Source organism: Doryrhamphus excisus, chromosome 14 (assembly GCF_030265055.1).
Source record: "Doryrhamphus excisus isolate RoL2022-K1 chromosome 14, RoL_Dexc_1.0, whole genome shotgun sequence".
Taxonomy (NCBI): domain Eukaryota; kingdom Metazoa; phylum Chordata; class Actinopteri; order Syngnathiformes; family Syngnathidae; genus Doryrhamphus; species Doryrhamphus excisus.
The window spans coordinates 18237865-18261595 of NC_080479.1; the positions used below are offsets into that span (position 1 = coordinate 18237865).

Here is a 23731-nt window from a genome sequence, read left to right on the forward strand (position 1 = left end):
ATGTATTGATCATGTCGATAAGTTTATGTCAACAACCGCTTATGTCCACGTGAGTTAGTGGAAACCTTTAAGGTCGACATGCCTCGGATCACCTGACTCACGTGGATATAAGCGTTTGTTGACATAAACGTATCAACATGAACTATACATAGTGGAACCCTTTAAGGTCGACATGCCTCGGTTCGCCTAACTCACGTGGATACAAGCGGTTGTTGACATAAACGTATCGACATGATCAATACATAGTGGAACCCTTTAAGGTCGACGTCCCTCGGATCGCCTGACTCGCGTGGATATAAGTGGTTGTTGACATAAACGTATCGACATGATCAATACATAGTGGAACCCTTTAAGGTCCACATGCCTCGGATCGCCTATGTATAGTTCATGTTGATACGTTTATGTCAACAACCGCTTATATCCACGCGAGTCAGGCGATCCGAGGCATGTCGACCTTAAAGGGTTCCACTATGTATTGATCATGTCGATAAGTTTATGTCAACAACCGCTTATATCCACGTGAGTTAGTGGAAACCTTTAAGGTCGACATGCCTCGGATCACCTGACTCACGTGGATATAAGCGTTTGTTGACATAAACGTATCAACATGAACTATACATAGTGGAACCCTTTAAGGTCGACATGCCTCGGTTCGCCTAACTCACGTAGATACAAGCGGTTGTTGACATAAACGTATCGACATGATCAATACATTGTGGAACCCTTTAAGGTCGACGTCCCTCGGATCGCCTGACTCACGTGGATATAAGCGGTTGTTGACATAAACGTATCGACATGATCAATACATTGTGGAACCCTTTAAGGTCCACATGCCTCGGATCGCCTATGTATAGTTCATGTTGATACGTTTATGTCAACAACCGCTTATATCCACGTGAGTCAGGCAATCCGAGGCATGTCGACCTTAAAGGGTTCCACTATGTATTGATCATGTCGATACGTTTATGTCAACAACCGCTTATATCCACGTGAGTTAGTGGAACCCTTTAAGGTCGACATCCCTCTGATCGCCTAACTCACGTGGATGTAAGCGGTTGTTGACAAACGTATCAACATGAACTATACATAGTGGAACCCTTTAAGGTCGACGTCCCTCGGATCGCCTGACTTGCGTGGATATAAGCGGTTGTTGACATAAACGTATTGACATGAACTATACATAGTGGAACCCTTTAAGGTCGACATGCCTCGGATCGCCTATGTATAGTTCATGTCGATACGTTTACATCAACAACCGCTTATATCCACGTGAGTTAGTGGAACCCTTTAAGGTCGACATCCCTCTGATCGCCTGACTCACGTGGATATAAGCGGTTGTTGACATAAACGTATCGACATGAGCTATACATAGGCGATCCGAGGCATGTCGACCTTAAAGGGTTCCACTATGTATAGTTCATGTCGATACGTTTACGTCAACAACCGCTTATATCCACGCGAGTCAGGCCATCTGAGGGACGTCGACCTAAAGACCTTAAATAAAAATAATCATACTATTCCAGCATGTGTACCTGTTTGTGGCGGCACATACAGCGAGTGTTTCTCCACGCAGACGAGGGGGGGGGGGGGGGGGGGTGATGATGATGATGATGATGATGATGCTTGAACAATCCAGGCCGTGACTGGGTCACGGCGTTCCAGCTAGTTGGAAGTCTGAAACCACCTAAAAAAAAAAAAGAGAGAGATGTTAACTGCTTATGTCAACAACAGCTTATGTCGACGTGAGTCGGCTAATGCAAGAGATGGTAACTGGACACAATTGGACGCAGTCAGTTCATCGATAAGTCATTTTGCCCGGTCTTGTACACAAAAGGTTAGCATAGCATAGCATAGCATAGCATGTGTTACGCTGTAGTGCTTAACAAAGAACATACACACGTATGACGTAGTAAGATCTTCCAGAAAAACGACAAATATTTTTGTTTCCATGGGAACTAAATTACACATTTTTTTTTTACTATTTTCATAGTAAGTTAATTTATTTTTTGAAAGGTTTAAGGCAATTCTGTTAAGCACTGTAGCGTATTGATATCAAAGCGGTACCCGTATCTGTATGTTTTACAGTATGTATGTTTATTTTCCTGTATGTGTTGTACACCTTAGCATCGCAATATAATAATAATAAAAATAATAATCATACTATTCCAGCATGTGTACCTGTTTGTGGCGGCACATACAGCGAGTGTTTCGAGGGGGGGGGGGTGATGACGATGACGATGATGGTGATGATGATGCTTGAACAATCCAGGCCGTGACTGGGTCACAGCGTTCCAGCCAGTTGGAAGTCTGAAACAACAAAAAAAAGAGATGTTAACCGCTTATGTCGACAACCGCTTATGTCGACAACCGCTTATGTCGACATACCGCTTATGTCGAGGTGAAACGGCCAATGCGAGGGATGTCGACTTAAACGGGCTACAGTTTAACAGTAAATGTGTCTTTCTTGCCCCCCCCCCCCACGCAGGGTTAAACATCGCCTATCTGAACCCCGCCGCCGTGGGCGCCCACAAGAACTCCAGCTTAGCGGACCGCCAGAGAGAGTACCTGTTGGACATGATCCCACCTCGATCCATATCGCAGTCCATCACCGGACAGAAATGAGCCCGACGGCCGACCCCCACCTCCGCCCCCCCGTCAGAGGACGCCTGGCCTTCGCCTCGCCGCGGGCCCTTATCGTCCTACCCCACGCTGAAGCACTCCGACGTCGGCCAATATAGCCCCTCCCCCCCACGCCCCGTGCCCCCCAGGCCCCACCCATCGCATGCAGTGCCTGTCCATGTGCCTACCTTCAAACCGAACCCATGGAAAAGCCGCCAGGTCACGCAAAGACAATAAAATGTCAGCGCATTTCAAATTTTAGCCACATAGTGAAATTCTTCTTCCCATTATTAGCACTATTATTATTATTATTATTATTATTATTAACGCTTTCTTTTTGCTTCCATTACTATTACTCATTATGCTTTTTATTTTGACGCGTATTCTTTTGATCTGTCATTCCTTAATGGAGGAAAATGGCGGTGAATCATTTTTAGGGTCACTTTAGACCTTTTTTTTTTTTTTTGTATGAAGCTTGGATTGGAGTCACGCTAGTAACAGAAGATCAGCAGGGTGCATTCTGGTTACTATGCAACTTGAAAGCTTTGTATTCAACGCCATAGGAACGTTTTCCAGGTGGAGAATCCGGGAAGTCCGGGTCATGTCCAGTTGCTCTTCTAAAAAAAAAAAATAAAAAATGGATGAAGATGTTTGTAAAAGAGTCGAGGTTCTGAAGACCTTGAAGATCACCTCACACGGAGAATATTCTATTCCATCCCCCTCTGCCAGCATCGCCGCTCATCAACTGGAAATGACTTTAGCACCGCCCACTTGGCTCCAGATTCCCATTTTCCCTGCCGTTAATGGATGTACACACGGGACGGCTCCGGGGGGCCTGTCAGGATTTGGGGATCTTTCTTTGCAAGCCACGAACTTGTCCCTGCCCCCCCCCCCCGGATTCAGAGCGAGGAAGACGACCGACGCCCCAACCTACCCGCTTCCATCTTCCCAACCACACCGCCCTTAAACTACCTTTGGTTATGCAGAGACCGGATGCTTCCCACCCAGCACCAAACCTTCCCTGCAAAAAAAAACGGAACTCCGGAAAGGTGGAAGCACATTTTTTTTGTGCAGACGAACACATAAACTTTGAACTCTGGATCATTTTGCTTACGTTTGGATTTAGATTTTCCGATTCTTAGCCGCCACCCCCCCCCCCCCCCCCCACCCCCACCCTACCCCCACCTCTGAAATACTCCTTTTTCCTATTTTTTTTTTTTTTTTTTTTGGGACTTTTTTTGCGGCGTCTCTTCTTGAAATGTTGGCGTACCTGAGAGGTATTAGCCTTCTGGAGACGATAATAATCAAGAAAGCTAAAAACAAAAAAAACAAACTATTGAGAATCTGTATGGATTATGTATAGATACCTAGCGTCAGAGGCGGGAAAAACAAAGGATGTGGATTATATCTTTTATGGGAGAGACATGGATCAATCATTGTGTGCATGATCTGCGCACAAGTTGCCTCACTCCAGAGGAGCACTTTGCATATTTCCAATTGGAAAAAAAACAAATCTTTTTTTTTTGTTTTTTTTTTTTAAAGAGGAAAAGAATGTTACAATAAGAGTCTCTTAAGGTCTGGAAGCTGGCTGATGGCCGATTAGAGAGTCCCAGGTTGTCCCAGGTTGTCCCAGGTTGTATGGTTTACTTCTTCATGTGCTTTTGTGGTTTTTCACCTCTCAATGTTGGACCTCATGTTGCATGTCGCTGCTGATGGAGAAGCAGGAGGACGCTCACAAACCTCCCAAGTTTACACTCCTGGTCTTTGGACCAAAGCTGATTTTCAAGATGGATTCTGGCTGGTGAGAATCCAGTTACTTCCCCCGTTTTCCACTGCACGGTGTCCTGGATCCAGACACGTTGAAAACAAACGATGGTGGGCAGCCGTCCATCCTTTTTGTCACACTGATTGGTTGGTCGGTGGGGGCGGCATCCGAAGTCAAGAAACCCAGACTTCCTTCCACCCGGCGACTCGCTTGGCCGATACTGGCGAGTTCCCGGGGCCGGTACTGGTGAGTTGCCGGGGCCGGTGCTGGTGAGTTCCAGGGGCCGGTGCTGGTGAGTTCCAGGGGCCGGTGCTGGTGACTTCCCGGTGCTGGCGAGTTCCCGGGGGCCGGTGCTGGCGAGTTCCCGGGGGCCGGTGCTGGCGAGTTCCCGGGGGCCGGTGCTGGCGAGTTCCCGGGGGCCGGTGCTTGGGTGACTTCCCGGGGGCCGGTGCTTGGGTGACTTCCCGGGGGCCGGTGCTTGGGTGACTTCCCGGGGGCCGGTGCTTGGGTGACTTCCCGGGGGCCGGTGCTTGGGTGACTTCCCGGGGGCCGGTGCTTGGGTGACTTCCCGGGGGCCGGTGCTTGGGTGACTTCCCGGGGGCCGGTGCTTGGGTGACTTCCCGGGGGCCGGTGCTTGGGTGACTTCCCGGGGGCCGGTGCTTGGGTGACTTCCCGGGGGCCGGTGCTTGGGTGACTTCCCGGGCCAGCTGAGAGATCTAGTGTCTCCAATCTGTCCTGGGTCTTCCCCAAGGTCCTGGGTCTTCCCTACCGGGATTGGACGTGTCCTGAACACCTCCCCAGGGAGGTATCCGGGAGGCATGCTGACCAGATGCCCATAGGTGGGGGTCGTAACGTAAATCGAACAGTAAGTTGACACCCTGCAGTGGAAAATGGGGGGGGGTACCTGGCCATGTTATATACTGTACTGGTATACTGGAGTCGCTGGGGATGTCTTTTTATATAAGTTCATTTAACAGTGTTCAAGTCCGACCCCTTACACACCCATACAGCCCAACTAAGCTGAGCTTGCACCCCCCCCCCTACACGCTTGGTAGAGCAGTTTTTGAATGATATGCTGTTCTTTTTCTTCTTCTACTTTGGACATAACATAAACAAATTTAGACTGAATCAGCAGCGCCTCTGCTGGTGGCAGCCAAGTATTGCGCTCTATTATTTTGCCTCTGTTGCCATACATTAAGTCATTTTGCCCGGTCTTGTACACAGAAGGTTAGCATAGCATAGCATAGCATGTGTTACGCTGTAGTGCTTAACAAAGAACATACACACGTATGACATAGTAAGATCTTTAGCCAAAAGGAAAAGCATTTTGTTCATTTTGGAAAAATGTCCAGAAAAACTACAAAGATTTTTGTTTCCATGGCAACTTACTAACACTATACTATTTTGAAGTTAAATAATTTTTTGAAAGGTTTAAGGCAGTTCTGTTAAGCACTGTAGCGTATTGATATCAAAGCGGCACCCGTATCGCTCCATTTTCCTGTATGTGTTGTACACCCTAGCATCGCAATATAATAATAATAATAATAATAATAATCATACTATTCCAGCATGTGTACCTGTTTGTGGCGGCACATACAGCGAGTGTTTCTCCACGCAGACGAGGGGGGGTGATGATGATGACGACGACGACGATGATGATGATGATGATGATGATGCTTGAACAATCCAGGCCGTGACTGGGTCACAGCGTTCCAGCCAGTTGGAAGTCTGAAACTACCTAAAAAATAAAAAAAATAAAAAGGTGTCAAGTTGAAACTTGGACATCTGTTTTCTGCTGCGTCTTAAGTGGAACACTTGCGTCAGTGCACTTCAGTAAGTACACTGTGTACTTACTTGTTAAGTTTTGACAGCGGCGAGCGTTACGTCCTTACCAACGATGACGATGGCAATATTTACGTCTTTCTCCCTTTTAATGCTGAATTGCAACCACTTGATTTAGCCCCTCCCCTTCCGTTACGTAGCCACTTAAGCATGAAAAGACTAAGTACGCACATGTACAATTTTGCAAGGAAAAGTATGCAATGTGCACTTATGCACTCAATAGACTACAAGTGTTATGTTAAGTATGTTAGTGTGCATTTATGCACTCAAAAAGACTAAAGTGTAAGAACGGCAGTTTCCACTTATGAACTGAAAAGACTATAAGTATTCAAGTACACAAACTAAGTACACAAGTGTGCACTTATGCACTCAAAAAACAAAGTGTAAGTATTCCAGTCTGCACTTATGCACTCATAAGACTAAGTGTATATACGGCAGAGTACACTTATGCACTTAGAAGGCTAGACATAAATATGTCTCTGTGCACTAACTCAAAAGTACACAATAGTGCACTGAAAAACTAATTACGCCAATGTCCACTTATGGACTAAAGTACGCATGTGTGAAATTATGCACTTAAAAAAATAAATAAATGTAAGTAGCCCAGTATGCACTTCAGCACTCACAAGACTAAGTGTAAGTACGCCAGTGTGCGCTTATACACTCAAAAGACTAAGTGTAAGTATACAAGTGTGCACTTAAGCCCCCAAAAGACTAAGCGTAAGTAGTCCAGTATGCACTTCGGCACTCACAAGACCCAGTGTAAGTACACATGTGTGCCAAGTAGGCCAGTATGCACTTATGCCCCCAAAAGACTAAGCGTAAGTAGTCTAGTATGCGCTTGTGCACCCAAAAGACTAAGCGTAAGTAGTCTAGTATGCACTTGTGCACCCAAAAGACTAAGCATTAGTAGTCTAGTATGCACTTATGCCCCCTAAAGAATAAGCGTAAGTAGTCTAGTATGCACTTGTGCACCCAAAAGACTAAGCATTAGTAGTCTAGTATGCACTTGTTAACCCAAAAGACTAAGCATTAGTAGTCTAGCATGTACTTGTGCACCCAAAAGACTTAAGTTTAAGTAGTCCAGCATGCACTTGTGCACTAATAAGACTAAGTGCAAGTACGCCAGTGCACCAATTAAGACGCAGCCTTAGTTTGTTTGTAGAAAGTCAATCAGATGTCCCTTTATCCAAGCAGTCGGGTGTATTTTTTGTGTTTTTTTTTTTTTTTGGAATGTTTTACTCCCACTCAGCAGTTTTCCAGCCTCGGTGAAGTGAAACGAAAGAAAGAAGAAAAAAAAAAGCTCCTGTCTGTTTCTCTGGCTCTTTTCCTCCACAGACTTTTCTCTTTGGACTTTTATTTGCTCTTTTCCTTTCTGATGCAGTTTGCAGGAAAGACGTATTAAGTGAGCTAAAGGACGGGATGTTTGCTAGGACTTGTACATAAGCATTTTCCTCCCTTGTACTGAAAAAAGAACTTCAATGGTTGTATATTGTGTAGAAAAGCAAACAAAAAGCCATGAATATTGTGAAGCTTGTCATTTCGTTTTGTGATCACTGTGTATTATTGTGTAACAAATGTGCAAAACGTTTGGGATTCTTTTTTTTTTTTTTTTGGCATTCTTCCGGTAGAGGATGCTTTGGGTTGGTGCACTTAAGTGTGCGCTGCTTCAGACGGACGGGGTCTGCATGTGTTTACATTGGATTATCTGGGAGTGACTTAGTTTGCAACTAACTGTTTAGTTCCGAGTATTGTAGTATTGTCAAGTATGGAAGGCAATGACAACAGTGGTGTCCAAAGTGCGGCCCCGGGGCCTTTTTTTTTTTTTATTGATCTGCATCTTATTGTAAAAATACAATGACAAAAAGAGCAAGTTTCGAGTTTCACTGACTCACGGGTACGCGACAAAGACTCAAGTTTAATTGACTCATGGGCTGATGACGATATTTGAGTTTGATTTTGTACGACTCATGGGTTGACGAACACTTGAGTTCCACCGATTAACGGGTGTGCGACAAAGACTCGAGTTTCACCGATTCACGGGTGTGCGACAAAGACTCGAGTTTCACAGACTCACGTGAGCGCGGCACAGAATCACGTTTCACTGACTCACGGATATGACGACGACTCGAGTTTCACTGACTCGCGGGTGCTTGACGAAGACTCAAGCTTCACTGACTCACGGATATGACGACGACTCGAGTTTCACTGACTCACGGGTGCTTGACGAAGACTCAAGCTTCATTGACTCAAGGATTGATGAACACTCGAGTATCACTGATTCACGGGTGTGCGACAAAGACTCGAGTTTGACAGACTCACGTTAGCTCGACACAGAATCACGTTTCACTGACTCACGGATATGACGACGACTCGAGTTTCACTGACTCACGGGTGCTTGACGAAGACTCAAGCTTCAATGATTCAAGGATTGATGAACACTCGTATCACTGATTCACGGGTGTGCGACAAAGACTCGAGTTTCACAGACTCACAAGTGCGACACAGAATCACATTTCACTGACTCACGGATTGACGACGACTCGAGTTTCACTGACTCACGGGTGCTTGACGAAGACTTCGAAGTTTTGCAGACAACAAAGACGACTCAAGGATTGATGAACACTCAAGTATCACTGATTCACGAGTATGCGACAAAGACTCAGGTTTCACTGACTCACGTTTCTCTGACTCACTGATTGACAAACACTCGTTCCACTGACTCACAGGTCCATAACAAAGACTCGGGTTTCAGTGACTCACCGGTTGACGAACACTTGAGCGCCATTGGTTCAGAGGCTGACGAAGATTCGGGTTTGAGTTCATGTGTGTCGTGCCAGGAACCGGAGTACCCTGAAACAGGAAAGAGGATTCAGATTGACGAACATGATGACTTTATGAGCCACATGTTTATGTTCTTCACGTTTGCGTTGATAAAAGACGCCAAAACCAAACTAATATCCTGTACATCAGGCCGATACTAAAATCGCGATACTACCATTATGAATTTTTGTAGTTTACAATAAAAGTCACAAACGGCCCCCAGGCCGCACTTTGGACACCATTGCTTGACAAGAACTTGATTTTGGATGTTACTGATGATAATGATGATGACGACAACAGAAGCGGTTCCTGTGATGGAGCTGAAAGCAACGCACACTTTTCCCGCCAACACCGGCGTCCTCTGCTGTGATTGGCTCTTTCTCTCCTTTTTGGCAAATGACGAAACGGAGCGGAGATGAATCGACATCCTTTTTTTGTGTGTGTTGTTTGTTTGCTTTCATCAATCCTGACCTTTTGCACATACTTGATATTTAACGGTCTTCAAAAAAAAAACAAAAAAAAAAAGTCAATGAAAATAATGCTGTTTGAATACTGCCAGTTGATTGACAATTATGCATTGATTGAAAAAAATAAGCTAATTTTGGAGGAAATAACTTTGTAATATTTATCTTGCAAGCTATGTTTAATAAAGGTTGAAACAATTTGCTTCCAAGTGTGACTTCTGGTACCCAAAAACATTTTTAGCACTTTTATTCTCTTAACCTGTTGAAAGAATGTTGTCTTTTAGTACGTCATCACTTCCTGTTTCAGGCTGACAACGTTCCCATTGAAAATGATTGGAAAATATCGACTACTTCCAGCATTCCAACCTCATTCACAGCATCAAAACATTCCGTATAACTATTTTCCACAGCCCAGAAATTCCCGCTTTTCCCTCTAATAATGTTAAAATAGGTTTTCTTATCTGAATATAGCTTTTAACATTATTAGAGCCCTGTAGTCATGAAATAGCACCCCTATAGTAACATTTACACCACTATAAACCTATACAATAGACATAAAAACAGAAAATAATCTGTCTTAAATGAGACGGTACATTTACTCCCACATTATGAGTAAATATTGCGAATATGATAAATATGATACGTCGAATGTATCATACTCGGCATGAATTTCGACTCCACTGCGTTCCAAATAGATAGTAAATAGATGGTATCAGTCTCTCAATAGTATCTCAGAAACATTATTATTGGCCGCGTCTCAAATACTTCCGTTAGTACACTTCAAAACTATACTTCGAAATGATGACATGCTAACAGTTAGCACCTACCACGATAGCATTTATAGATATGAAAATGACTAAAAAGCCAACATGCTAATGTTAGCATGTTACTATGTAGTCTTTAACACCTACCATGAAAATATGACATGTTTATGTAAGTTTCGTAGACTTGGTTGAAATGTTAGCATTAGCATGCCGTTGATCCTCACTAGGTATGCTGGAGCCTATCCCAGCCCACTTCAGACAAGAGATACAGTCTGGACTGGTCACCAACCAATCACAAGGCACATTTACACTCACATTCATACCTAAGGTCACACAGAGATTCCACACAAGCAGAGATTCAAATCCAGGTCGCCAGACTTAGTGGCCAACATGCTAACCACTAGGTCACCGTGCGGCCCGACATGCTAACACCTAACATGCTGAGTCTGTTTGAGTTCAAACTTTTGGAAATGGTATAAAGGATAACATGCTAACATTAGCATGCTAGGAATGCTAACTTTTTTCCCACTAGGTTCTGCTATGTTGTTGTTGTTCATTATTATTATTTTTTAAATAATGTATTTTTTTCTTCAATATTTCAACTTAATGCTACTAATATTATTATTTTATTATTATTATTATATATTATATTATATTTTTATAATTTTATAATAATAAAATATAATTTATAAATGTATATTATTAATAATACATTTATAAATTATAACATTTACATATTTATATATAATATAATATTTAAATTTATAATATAATTTTTATATATATTACTATATTATATTATTTTCCCTCATAATATTCTGACATTATGCACAACTTTTTTTCTCTTCATATTTTGACTTCATGCTTGTAAAAATTACTGTTGCTTTAGGCTTTTTTCATGTTGGTTTAGTTTTGTTAGTTTTATATTTTTAGGATGTGCCGCGGGCCAATTACAAAAAGTGGCAAGCCAAAAATGGCCCCCGGGTCTGCACTTTGGACCCTCCTGCTTTTTGAGCAGGCAAGCACATAAAAAAAATTATTTTTTTTTTTTTTCTTTTGCATACTTGGGTATGTGTGCGTGTGAAAACAAGTGTGTAACTTTAACAACACACACTCTGCATGACTTTGTTGTACCATCATCTGTTGCTGCTGTTGAGCGTCTCGGCGGGACAAAAACACATTATGTAACGCCTGTGAAAGCGCGTCTGCTTCTGAGAATCGTGTTACGGGGGAGAACAATGTGTTACAGTAGGCGTGGCGCGGAAGGCCACGCTCTGTGCCAGTTTAGCCGCCGGGTCCTCCCAAGGACGAAGGAAACACATTGGTGGACGCGCAAGACAACAACACGCTGCCGACGGAAAAAGGACGCTTTGTCCTGCAAGTGATGGAGGAAGTAGACTCTAACATGAATCAGAAGACCAACGCATTGCATCAACACGGCTTATTGGACAAGTGGGTCTCTATTTGCCACACACAGTCCACCATCTTTCTTATCATTTGTGTAATTATTCGTGTAACACACACACACACACACACACACATTGTGCAGGCTGCACAGCTGCAAGGTTTCTTTCCTGGTACTAAAGACTTTATGATAAAGTCCTACTATGGAAGCATTTTATAACGTTTATGCAGCATAGCACACGGGTGTCCAAAATCATGTAATTTTAGCATTATATAGTTGAAATATTAAAGTTGTATTATGAGAAACAAAAACATTTTCTGAATATTAGGTTACAGAAAGTTATAGAATGTGCATAAAGTCAAAATATTATGGGAATAAAGTGATTACAAGAAAAACAGAAAATTAAAAAAATAATTAAAAAAAATATATATTAAAAAATATTAATAAAAATAATAATGTAATTTTATGAGAATATATCCAAAAAGAAAAAAATGCAATTTTACCAAAATGAAGTCATAATATTAAGAGGAAAAATAATGTCATTTTGGTAGCTTATAATCGCATTTTTTTTTGTTTTTTTTTAATTAAGTGGTAATATTATGAAAAACCAAAACAAATTAAGGTGTAATTTTTGGAAAACTTCTGATATTATGAGAAGAAAGTCCAAATATAATGAATAATTCCAAGGAAATTTATGCCGATTACGCCGGTCTACAAATTTGCTTCTGAAATAAAAGTGGCTAAATCTGATTTATTTTGATAAGATGAACTGAAAATCAATTGCTAACTGTGTTGCTTAGCTAATGTATTCAAAATATTTAATGACCTAGATTGGCTGGCCACCAGTCCGGGATGTACCCCACCTCTCGCCCACCCTGGTGAGGATAAGCGGCATAGAAAAAGGATGGATGGATATTTCGTGATATTGTTTTTACATCCAAAATTTTTGCATTTTTTGCTGAAAAGTAATATTTTTATGTTGAAAATATCAAAGTTGCACTTCTTTATCTGTGAAGAAATAAAGCAGAACTATCTTAAGACATCAGGTGATTTTATATATTAGGAAAAGCAAGCTTAAAACCACAAAGGTTCCTTGGTTAAGCATCTTTTTCCACCAGCTGCTTATAAAGATCTGATGCAAAAGTCCATTTCTCCACATACTTTTACATACTACATACATATTTCTCTACATACTCCAGACATATCCAAATGAATGCATTGGACTGTGCAGAAATGCTAGCTAGCTAGCTTCTTTATCTGTGAAGAAATATAGCAGAACTATCTTAAGACTTCAGGTGATTGTATATCTTAAGAAAAACGAGCTTAAAACCACAAAGGTTCCTTGGTTCAGTATCATTTTCCACCAGCTGCTTATAAAGATCTAATTTCTCTACATACTCCAGACATATCCAAATGAACGCATTGGACTGTGCAGACATGCTAGCTTGTAGACACAATGTACTTTTGATAAACAAGCTTAAAACCACAAAGGTTGCTTGGTTCAGTATCTTTTGCCACCAGCTGCTTATAAAGATCTGATGCAAAAGTCGATTTTGCATACTCCAGACATATCCAAATGAATGCATTGGACTGTGCAGACATGCTAGCTTGTAGACACAATGTACCTTCTGATAAACGACCATTTTTTTGCCTTATTTTGGATACATTTCCTATTTTGACCCGATACTGACAAAACTTGTTAGCATATCTACAAGCGTGGCTTTACAAAATATCATATAGCATATATAACCTTTCATTTTTCACAATGTGGCCCTCACTGGAAATATGCTTGTTAGCATGTTAGCTTGTCGACGCCTTTTTTTTTTTACTCCAAAGTCCTTGACACGGCGGCGGTGCTGGCTTCTAAACATCTCTCAGCGCGGAGCGACGAGGTCAACTGGAGGTTGTTCTGTGCTCAAGGTGAAACTTGTTTGTGGAAGGTACAGCCAGACATCTCACACTCCTTCTGTTTACACCATTCCTTCCCTCTCTCTCTCTCTCTCACCAGCACACTCGCTAGCACGTACTGTACACGGCACCCACATCAACACAATGTTTGTATCTCTACATCTAAGATATGATGGATGCTCCATTTTGTTTGCTGTGCTTTTCCAGCTTGAAAAGGGCGTGTGCTAACTGGGGTTTAAGGTCACGCAAAAAAAAAAAAGAGTCAAAGCCAAAGTTTTTGCTTTTGTTTTTTAACGTCGGTACTCCACTGTTGCTTTGACGGCGAGTTGGTTGCTACACGAGTTAATTAGTGCTAGTTAATTCTCACCGATGCAGAATGTTGCTGCGCTTGTTCGTGCTTTCTTTTCTCACAGCTTTTGGCTTTTCCGAGGTTCCCAACAGTTCCCAAAGTTTCACATCTTCCTCATTAATTTGTCTTATCTTCTTCTTTAGTTGTTTGCATGTTGTCGTGGGGTCTTTTGTGACCTCATGGATAAGTCGTGACGGCGCTCTTGGGGTCATTTTGTTTGCCCGGCCACTCCTGGGAAGGTTCACCACTGTTCCATGTTTTCAACTTTTTTTGCTAATGGCTCTCACTGTGGTTTGCTGGAGTCCCAAAGCTTTATAACCTTTTCCAGACTGATAGATGTCAATTAAGTTATGTTTTAACGGGAGGGCAACCACTTTGTCTCACAGGGTTATGTAGGTTTGGAATTTTTTTCTGCCTTAATAATACTAAAAAAAATCATTTCAAAACTATTTTGTGTCGCCATTGACTAATATTTACATTTGTTGATCTTAAACATTTAAGTGTGACAAACTTGTTGAGTTGAGGCACACTTCATCTTGAGTATATGTGGGCAAAAGGTCACTTCCTGTGTGCTGGCAGCTGTTCCTAAGGCAGGAAGCTGCATGCCCAGTGCGTGCACAGGCACACAGCAACCAATCACAGACAGCATAAGCAGGCCTGGACCAATCAGCTTGGCTTTTGGTGGCCGTGCCAGCGGGGATGAATGTAACAAATACGGAAAGTAAAAATAAATGACACGCGGCGACACCTCGCTCCTTCACCATACCGACTGTCGACTGTGTTTTGCTGCACTTATGCACCCTAAAGAGTGTAAGTGCACGAGTGCACCTGTTGAAAGACAGCCAGTGGTTCGTCAATGGGGAGATTGGCCTTGACCTTGACCTTCACGTGGCTGGCACCTTTCATGTTGGGGCGTATCATCTGGTTATGTTGGCCATTGACTTGACATTCGGCACTTGCCTTATACAGCATCCTTTTGCATTCACGTACAGCAGGGCTGCCCACAGTGTGGCTCAGGGGCCATTTGTGGCCCGCAGGTCATTTATTACCATTGTAGAAATAAACAGTAACAGCAAAAACACTAAAGGAAACTGCAAAAATTGGGAAAATAGAGCGATAGAAAAATAGAGCAACACAGTGATAGATGAGAAGTGAAATTAAGTACTTTTATAGGATTTTATAGGATTTTTATAGGATTTTAAAGGATTTCATGGGATTTTTATATAGGATTTTTATAGGATTTCATGGGATTTTTATAGGATTTCATGGGGTTTTTAAATAGGATTTTATAGGATTTTTATAGGATTTTGTGTGATTTTATAGGATTTTAAAGGATTTAATGGGATTTTTATATAGGATTTCATGGGATTTTTATAGGATTTCATGGGATTTTTATAGGATTTCATGGGGTTTTTAAATAGGATTTTGTGTGATTTTTATAGGATTTACAGAAAATGTGTAATAATGATTTAAACACAAGTAGGCTGGTGCCTAAATTTGGGTACCCCAACAAAAAAATTACATCAATATTTAGTAGATCATCTTTTTGCAGAAATAAATTAATTTATCATCTCCCACTGTGTTGATCTGCTAGATGATATCTAGATAATATCCAAACTTTTTCGAACCACTGCATATGTTCTAACGTTTGAACTTAAGAGAGTTGAGAAATCAATATTTTGTGGAATATCCATCCATCATCATCATCATGGCTATGAGTGACATGACTTGGTGTTCCAGCAGTCATGTTCTAGAGTTCTAAGAACTCGTGAACACCAAGTTCGGGTCATGACCGGGCATGTTGATGAGTCATCCAAAAGCTGGAAGCGGACTCGGCCAGGAAGTCGGAGGCTGCGGGGGCGTGTCGGCGGGGCCACGGACACCCTGAAGGCCGCCTCAGCCAATCGGAGATTCGTCATGCTGATTAATACATGACGCAATTGAAGCGAAACACCTGAGCTCAGGTGAGACTGAAACTTTTGGGGGACTGGGGGAAAGGTTACCACTTTTATTTGGGGATCATAACAACTATCACACTCAAATATTGGGAGAAATATCTCCAATACACGAATAGGAAGAGAAGTTTGCTATTTATTTTCCACCCAAATGTGACCTGATTGTTGCACATCATGTTCCATGCTGCCTACTTTGACCCAGCCCCAGGATATTTATGTCTACGAGTCCCTTGGGTTACACCGGAAAGTAAAGCTAGAAGACTTGCAGAGGAACACACACACCAATTAATATATTAAAGTCAAAATACAGTATGAGAAACAAACAAAACAAGGAATAAAGTTTACATTTTTGGAAAATTACATAGCAAAAAATGTTATAATATGATGAGAGTAAAGTCAAAATAGGATGGGATTGAAGTCATAATTATCACAATAAAATTGACTCAAAAATTTGAAATGCAAAATGTAAAAAAAATTAGAAAAATAATTAAATTTTATAAGAATAAAGTCAAAATATTATGATAAAAAAGTCCTATTCTAACTAGAGATTTACAAGAATAAACTTTTAATATTTTACTAGCAGGGGGTTGCAATTAATTCATTTTATACCGCTTATCCTCACGAGGGTCATGCTGGAGAGGCAGGGTATACCCTGGACTGGTGGCCAGCCAATCACAGGGCACATATAGACAAACAACCATTCACACTCACATTCATACCTATGGACAATTTAGAGTCGCCAATTAACCTAGCATGTTTTTGACCCGGGGAGAACATGCAAACTCGAATCGAACTTGGGTCTCCGGGCTGTGTCTTTTTTTTTTTTAAAGTCTTGATACAAATATTATTGCGATAAAGTCCTAATTACGAGAAAAAAATGTTTATTTCAGGGGAAAATTTGCAAAGTTTCAGCATCCATTTTAATGGCTGGTGCAACTAAAGGTTCAGTGGAAAAAGGTTTGGACACTGATTCACATGTTTGTATTTGATTCCGGGGTCAAACGCTTGCCATCATACTTTCCCTGGAAGCTTTGATTCCATGTTTGATTCCAAGCATCATCAATCAAGCTGATATGCATCCAAATTCCGGGGATTTCGCTGCTGTGAAAAGGAAAAAACCCACTAGACCGCAGTGGATCATTTTCTCTGCAGGAAATGCCGTTACCAGAAACTAAACATTTATGGGCTTGAGGTGGAAAAGATTCTACGAGGAATCAAGTGATATTTCACGGATGGCAGCGCTTCCGAAACCAAAATGTCTTGTGAGATGTTTATTTCTTGAAAATGATGAATAGTTCAAGTGATATAGCCACACACAGCCGGGACTTTCTGTCTTATTACGATTTTCACGGGTTTCACAAAGACTGAGCTTGTTGACGGTGTAGCGCAACCCCTTTAATGCCATTAAGAGCATTGAAAAGGATGGTCCTGATGGTATACCTGTAGAGGTATGGAAGTATCTAGGAGAGGTAGCAGTCGAGTTCCTGACTTGGTTGTTCAATAGGTATATAGGTTCAATAGCTATAAAGCTAATGAGCCATACAATGAAGTTATGGGAAATACAAAATCTGTTTACAGCCTTCTAAATGCACTTTTTAAACATCATTAGAGCCCTATAGACATAACGTAACACCCCTATAGTCACCTTTACACTCCGATTAAACAACATCAAGAGAAAATACATATAATACACACATATATATATATATATATATATACATATAAGACAGCTTACCTTGAAAGGGAGCAGAATGGGTGGCAGACAGGAAGTGAAGTTGTAGCTTCAGAACTGAGTTTTAGCTTGTTGTGGGCTATGGCCGCAACAGCATCCCATGTTATCAATAAAGTGACAGCTGTGAGATCATCTGAAACCTGCAAAAAATAAAAAATAAACAGTTTTTCCAGAGGTCAAGTCTGATGTTTGTTTCATGGAATAATTACTGACCCCTAGTGACCAATGCAGAATACTACATTTATAAGTTGAATGGTGGTCTAAATAGCTTAGGGTTGAATTCCCGTTCATTTAGACATTATTATGTTTGAAAATGTTTCATTTGGGGGAAAGAAATGAAAAATACGTAACGTAACGGCATGATTTATTTAAAAAAAAACAGGAGTGAAGTCGAATAGCCAAAATCCCCCTCAAAAATGACACCTGCAAACCAAAATGGCCGACCTGTGTGTATTTCAGGAAATTTCATGATGAACTTGTGAACCGAGTTTTCACCAAGTTTCCTAACCTTTTCAAACCGCAAGGCTGGAAAACGTAAACCAGAATGTCATAATATTTATTTTTTTAAAAACGGTTCCTCTGTCGGAGACTTAGCCGACCTTGAAAGCTAGCATGAAGCCCTAACAGTATGATTCCTATACCGCTAAAACTCATTAAAATCACACCTTACACATTATTAATTTTCTAGAAAAATATCATTTTTTTGTAAAAAAAAGTGCACATTCCAGTGAGGAATCATTTGAAATAAAGCTTTTGTATAAAGGAATGACAACACGAACAACAAAACAAGTACCTATACGCTCATGATGCGTCATGTTTGTAATGTCAGTATCTGTCTGCCCGCTTCCTGTTCAACATGAGCTGAGCACGAGCTCCTCTCTCCCGAGCACGCCGTGTCCACGCGTCGACGCCGTTCGCTGATTGGCTGAGCCGCACACAAACAAGCCGTTTCCACCAATCGCTGCGCTGTGCACGCATGCTCACGCTCCCTGTGCGTGGCCAACTGGGGGCTGGTGGCAACAAAACTGCTGGCTGTTGTTTACAACAGGTTTAGTGCACTACTCGGACGGTGCGGAACACAACTACACTAAGCTACTTATTGGACTTTTCAGCAACAATACGCAGCCATGGTTGCGATGATGAAGAGACCGAAAGTATTTCAGATTGTTTTCACGGAGCCAACAAAGTCGTTTTACTGCGGCGGGGACAGAGTGTCCGGTCGCGTGGAAGTGGAGGTGAACGACGTGACGCGTGTGTCCGCAGTCAGGCTGCTGGGTTTGGGCTGCGCAAAAGTGGAATACGCCAAAGGGAAGCAGCGATGTCGGCAAGAAGCGGAATATCTCCGACATGAATCCGTTTTACAGATAAACGACCAGCCGACAGGTATGTGCCAACACATGTTGACACTCTCAACGTGACTTTGGGTTACTTTCGTTTTCGCCGTGAATCATTTTTTTTTACCATTTGTACCAACAATTTACGTCAATAAACTGGGGGGAATTCTTTCAAAATACACTTCCGGTTTGAACGGAAGTTCCAAAAGAAACAACAAATGCATCACGTGGCTGTCCTTTACGTTAATGAAGAGTTTTAACACATACGAATATAGGGTGATATGGACCAAAAAACTCATATCCCGATATATTTAGGTTGAATATCGATATACGATATATAACCCGATATTTCTTTAGACAAAATTAAAGCCAAATGTGAGTGTCAAGTTGTTTTATGAAAACAAACAATTAACATTAGGTTATGTTGCCTTTCTTTTCACGGGGAACGCAACGGAAACGGCAGACATGTCACAGTTTGTGCTTTTAAGTTTAACGGTGGTGAAAAAATATTGCTAGAATGTATTGGAAGTGCTTACTGCTCATTCCTCGTCGAGTCCCTTTTCCGCCGCTGGCGTGCTAACGTGTTAGCTTCGAGTGAGCCTCGGGGCTTGTGCCCCGCCCCCTTTTCCCTCGTGTTTGTGGCACGCGGGTGATACGGCTGAAATCCAGTCGATATCGATGTCAACAATATGGTTGATTTATCGTGCTTAAAGCAAAAAAAATAAAAATAAAAATATTGTTATATCACAACTGTCACTGTCAATCACCTTTTATGAGGACTTCTGAGTGTATGTGTATGCTAGTGAAAATTGACCTGACTGGATTAAAGCAAACCCCAAACAGGAAGTAGCTATTAATGACATGTTAAATTAACCACACAAACACAATGATGTTCTTATATGGGATTTTTTTCTCTTTCGCAGACTCGGATGGCTCAGTTGTCTTGAGGCCGGGCAACAAATATGAATACTCTTTCGGGTTCGACCTCCCGCAGCAAGGGTCAGTATCATTTATTACATCATCTGTGGCGTGAGCCTTAAGGAAGGAAAGCCATAATCAATTAATGTGTGTGTGGGTACAGGGCGCTGGTGTCCTCCTATAAGGGCAAGTTTGGGTATGTGCAGTACTACGTGAAGGCCGTCATGGAGAGACCACAGCAGTCCACAGTGGAATGTAAGAAGCACTTTGAGGTGGAGGAACCTCTGGATGTCAACACACCTGAATTGCTGGTGAGTCCTTTAAAAAAAAAACAAAAAAACACCTTGTTGACTATGTTGACGATAACCATGCTGGTTCCTTTCCACTTTCCAGTCGCCCACAGGCGGTCTGAAGGAGAAGAAAGTCACGTGCATGTTCATCCCGGACGGCCAGGTGTCCCTGAACGCCAAAATCGACCGGCAGGGCTTCTGCGAGGGCGAAGACATCTGCATCAACGCCAAGTTCGAGAACACGTGCTCGCGCATCGTGGTGCCCAAGGCGGCCATCATCGCCAAGCACACCTACCAGGCCAACGGGCGCACCAAGGTCTTCCGCCAGAAGCTGTCGTCGGTGCGAGGGAATCACATCATCTCTGGAATGTGCGACGCCTGGCAGGGGAAAACCATTCGCGTGCCGAAGATCAAACCCTCCATGCTGAGTTGCAACATCATCCGAGTGGAGTACGCCTTGATGGTAAGCTTTTGTGGGGTCTTCTTGTGGGCGGCATCTCCGTTAGTGTACTCCCACTCTGCCTTTAGAGCATATTAGGGTATTCACATTGTGACAATACAGTAAGGAGCTAACAGCCCATGAATGAATTATTAGCACCTCCTCTGGTAGCAGCCAGTACTGCACCTCAGACATTAATTCACATGGCAATATTGAGCGTTTTTTTTTTAATTTTTTATTTTTTTCCTAGATCTACGTCCACATCCCCGGCAGCGAGAAGCTGATCCTGGAGCTCCCCCTTGTCATCGGGACGGCGGGCCTGGGTAGCCGCAGCAGCAGCGTGAGCAGCCAGGAGGGCTCCCAAAGCTGGGTGTCCCTCCGCATGCCCTCCGAGCCGCCCAGCTACTGCGACATCACCAGCGACTGCCGGCTGGACACGCCGCACGCGCGCCTCCTCGACGACTTCGACGGCGACGACAGCCCCATCTTCATGAACACGCCGGCGTTCTGCTTCCCGCCGCCCCCCGCGTATACGGAGGTACGTACATATCACATATATATATATAATTTGTTATTATATAAAGGTGGCCTCTTAAGTTGACGTCAGCGTGTAATGTGAGAGCCAATGGGGTCGTTTTTATGCTGAAAGGGTCCGCTTATGTTGACATGTAGTAGACCTGCTTATGGTTAGGGTCAGGGGTAGGGGTTGTGGCAGGGGTGTCTAAGTGTGGCCTGGGGGCCATTTGTCATAAAAATATAAATAAATCAAAAATATAATATATTAAATTATTATATATTTTTAATGTTTTTTAAATATATTTTTTATATTATATATAATATTAATATATTATTAAATACAATATAATATATGATATTATATTATTTTTAATATCATATATATATATGTATATAATTAATATAATTCAAAAAGATATGGGGGAAAATGGGGCTGTACGGTGGATGAGTGGTTAGCGCGCAGACCTCACAGCTAGGAGACCGGAGTGGGATAATTTTATATATCATTATATTATTATAATTTGTCATAAAAATATAAATATATATAAAATATAATATATACAATTATTATATATTTTTAATGGTTTTTTAAATATAATTTTATATTTAAAAAATATTTAAATTTTATATTATTAAATATAATATAATATATTATAAAATTATTATATTGTTAATATAATATATATATATAATTAATATAATTCAACAAAATATGGGGGGAAAAATGGGGTTGCACGGCGGATGAGTGGTTAGCGCGCAGACCTCACAGCTAGGAGACCCGAGTTCAATCCCACTCCCAAATTCATCCATAGGTATGAATGTGAGTGTGAATGGTTGTTTGTCTATATGTGCCCTGCGATTGGCTGGCCACCAGTCCAGGGTGTACAGCTGGGATAGGCTCCAGCATCTCGCATCCAGCATGGCGTCTAACGGGGCGTCTCGCCTCTTTTTTCATTTGCAGTCGGAGGAGGACTTCAACGCCAACGCTCACATGCTGTCGGTGTGCTGAGAGAGAGAGAGACGTTTGACCTGAAGAGAAACACCTCCGACGCGTCGGTAGAGACGAGGTGGTCACCCGCGTGAGCTTGTTCTCTCTGCACCTACTACCCGCTGCCCCCCCGAGTCTTCCGGGCGGAGTGCGCGGTGGGGGTTGGGGGGGGGGTGACTCCGGGCTCCGTTTGCTGTCACTTTATCGCTTGATCGCAGCCTGCTGTCGGATTCTGGACAAGACATGCGCTTTCCTCGTCATTCCAGGGACACTTTTTTTTTTTTTTTCTTTGAACTCAACGCCAAGCATTTGTGATGACATCATCATCACGTGACGAACATTTAACTTGTGTTGTTTGCACAAATGGGCTTTGTTCTTTTAATGCAGGGGTGTCCGATACAAGTAGCTTTGGATGACAACCGCCCCCCCCCGTTCTTTAAAAGCGTGTAGCACTTGTCGGATGCATTTTGTTGTACTACTGCCTCCCGGCGCTTTGGATCTGATGTGGAATTTCCTGTACGTTGACGTTTGTGGTGGTGTCGCAAAAAAAAAAATCCACAAGCACTTTTATTTATGTACCCCAACAGTTGCCAAGCATGAGCTCTTAGAATAAAATATTCAAATCACTACTACTTGGCGACCGATGTCACACACACACACACACATACACAAACACACACATTACAACGCTTGGATCGTTTTATCTGGAATGTCGGGAATCCAACCTGTTTGACCTGATTTGCTGTTGTCACAGACAATATTTCACCGGGGATTTCCTGCTGTGGTGTTTCACAGCCAGCTTGTCTCTCAGGACGTAAAAAGCCGAGACTGAAAACCAAAAAAAAAAAAAAGTTTGTAAAGCATTTTGACACTTGTATTTTTGTATGGAACCCTATGGGATTTTGTATTAAAAGATGTTTTCCAAAAAATATTGTTTCTATCTGCCCTTTCTTCCATTTTCATGGAGCTCACTAATGGTAATGGTTTAATTTCATTTGAACATGCATCAGATTACAATTGAATGCATCCCATAATCAGTTCACAGTTCCACATGTCCAAAAGGAGTAGGAAGAAGCAAAGCTTATTAAATCCTACACCTCCATCTGGTACTTTTACAATCACTAACTGTTACATTTGTTCACTTCCTGCTTTCATAATATAATTTAATTATTTTGTGGTTTTTTTTTTTTTACTTTATTTTTATTTTATTTTTATTTTTCATTAATTTTATTTAATATTTTTTAATTTTGTAAAAAAAAAAATATTTTTGTCACAAAGTACTCGGTGATATGAGCATCCAATGCCATAATGGGTACCATAGTGCGTGTCAATATAGTGATATATATAGCACATCATGACTGGTTCAAGACTCTTCATCCTTGTATTTAGCAAACATCAACTGCTTGTATTGTTTCTTGAATTGGCTCATCGCTGTGCATTGTTTGATTTCCTTACTCAATCCATTCCATAGTTTGATTCCACATACTGAAATGCTATGGCTAGCATAACGTAGTCCTAGCATAGAAGTGTTTCAAATGTACTTCTTCCCTGAGATCATATTTCTCCTCTCTTGTATTGGATGACATTTTTAGCCTTATGACAATTTGACCAAAGTTGATT

General features: G+C 41.8%; 2 protein-coding genes and 1 long non-coding RNA gene across 4 annotated transcripts in view; 2 read left to right on the forward strand and 1 right to left on the reverse strand.

Moving 5' to 3' along the window:
• Positions 1 to 9997, forward strand: part of gatad2b (GATA zinc finger domain containing 2B) — a 51607-nt gene extending 41610 nt beyond the window's left edge. Inside the window, exon 11 of one of the 2 annotated variants that reach the window (XM_058046281.1) lies at positions 2486 to 9996. In XM_058046281.1, the coding sequence (XP_057902264.1) occupies positions 2486 to 2622 (137 nt within the window). In that variant the 3' untranslated portion in view covers positions 2623 to 9996. Of the gene's footprint in view, positions 1 to 2485 lie in introns of both variants that reach the window. The other variant, XM_058046282.1, reaches the window with a different exon arrangement.
• LOC131101325 (uncharacterized) lies at positions 5051 to 19580 on the reverse strand. The gene is made up of 5 exons (XR_009119180.1): positions 19497 to 19580; positions 17630 to 17766; positions 8990 to 9079; positions 5962 to 6122; positions 5051 to 5262 (listed from the first exon to the last, which is right to left on the reverse strand). It is a non-coding gene; the product is annotated as an uncharacterized LOC131101325 (long non-coding RNA).
• On the forward strand, positions 18657 to 22768 carry txnipa (thioredoxin interacting protein a). The gene is made up of 6 exons (XM_058046284.1): positions 18657 to 19009; positions 19884 to 19959; positions 20042 to 20189; positions 20272 to 20631; positions 20858 to 21145; positions 22085 to 22768. Exons 1-6 carry the CDS (start codon positions 18754 to 18756, stop codon positions 22130 to 22132), a joined length of 1176 nt encoding a protein of 391 aa, XP_057902267.1. The 5' UTR covers positions 18657 to 18753; the 3' UTR covers positions 22133 to 22768.
• The last annotated feature ends 963 nt before the right edge of the window (positions 22769 to 23731 follow it).

What these genes read in the sequence shown, in the direction of transcription:
- txnipa (XM_058046284.1), top strand. Translation starts at nt 18,754, where the DNA reads ATGGTTGCGATGATGAAGAGACCGAAAGTATTTCAGATTGTTTTCACG. An exon ending in GAGTGGAGTACGCCTTGATG is followed by an intron (nt 20,632 to 20,857) that starts GTAAGCTTTTGT and finishes TTTTTTTCCTAG; the next exon opens with ATCTACGTCCACATCCCCGG. An exon ending in CGCCCCCCGCGTATACGGAG is followed by an intron (nt 21,146 to 22,084) that starts GTACGTACATAT and finishes TTTCATTTGCAG; the next exon opens with TCGGAGGAGGACTTCAACGC.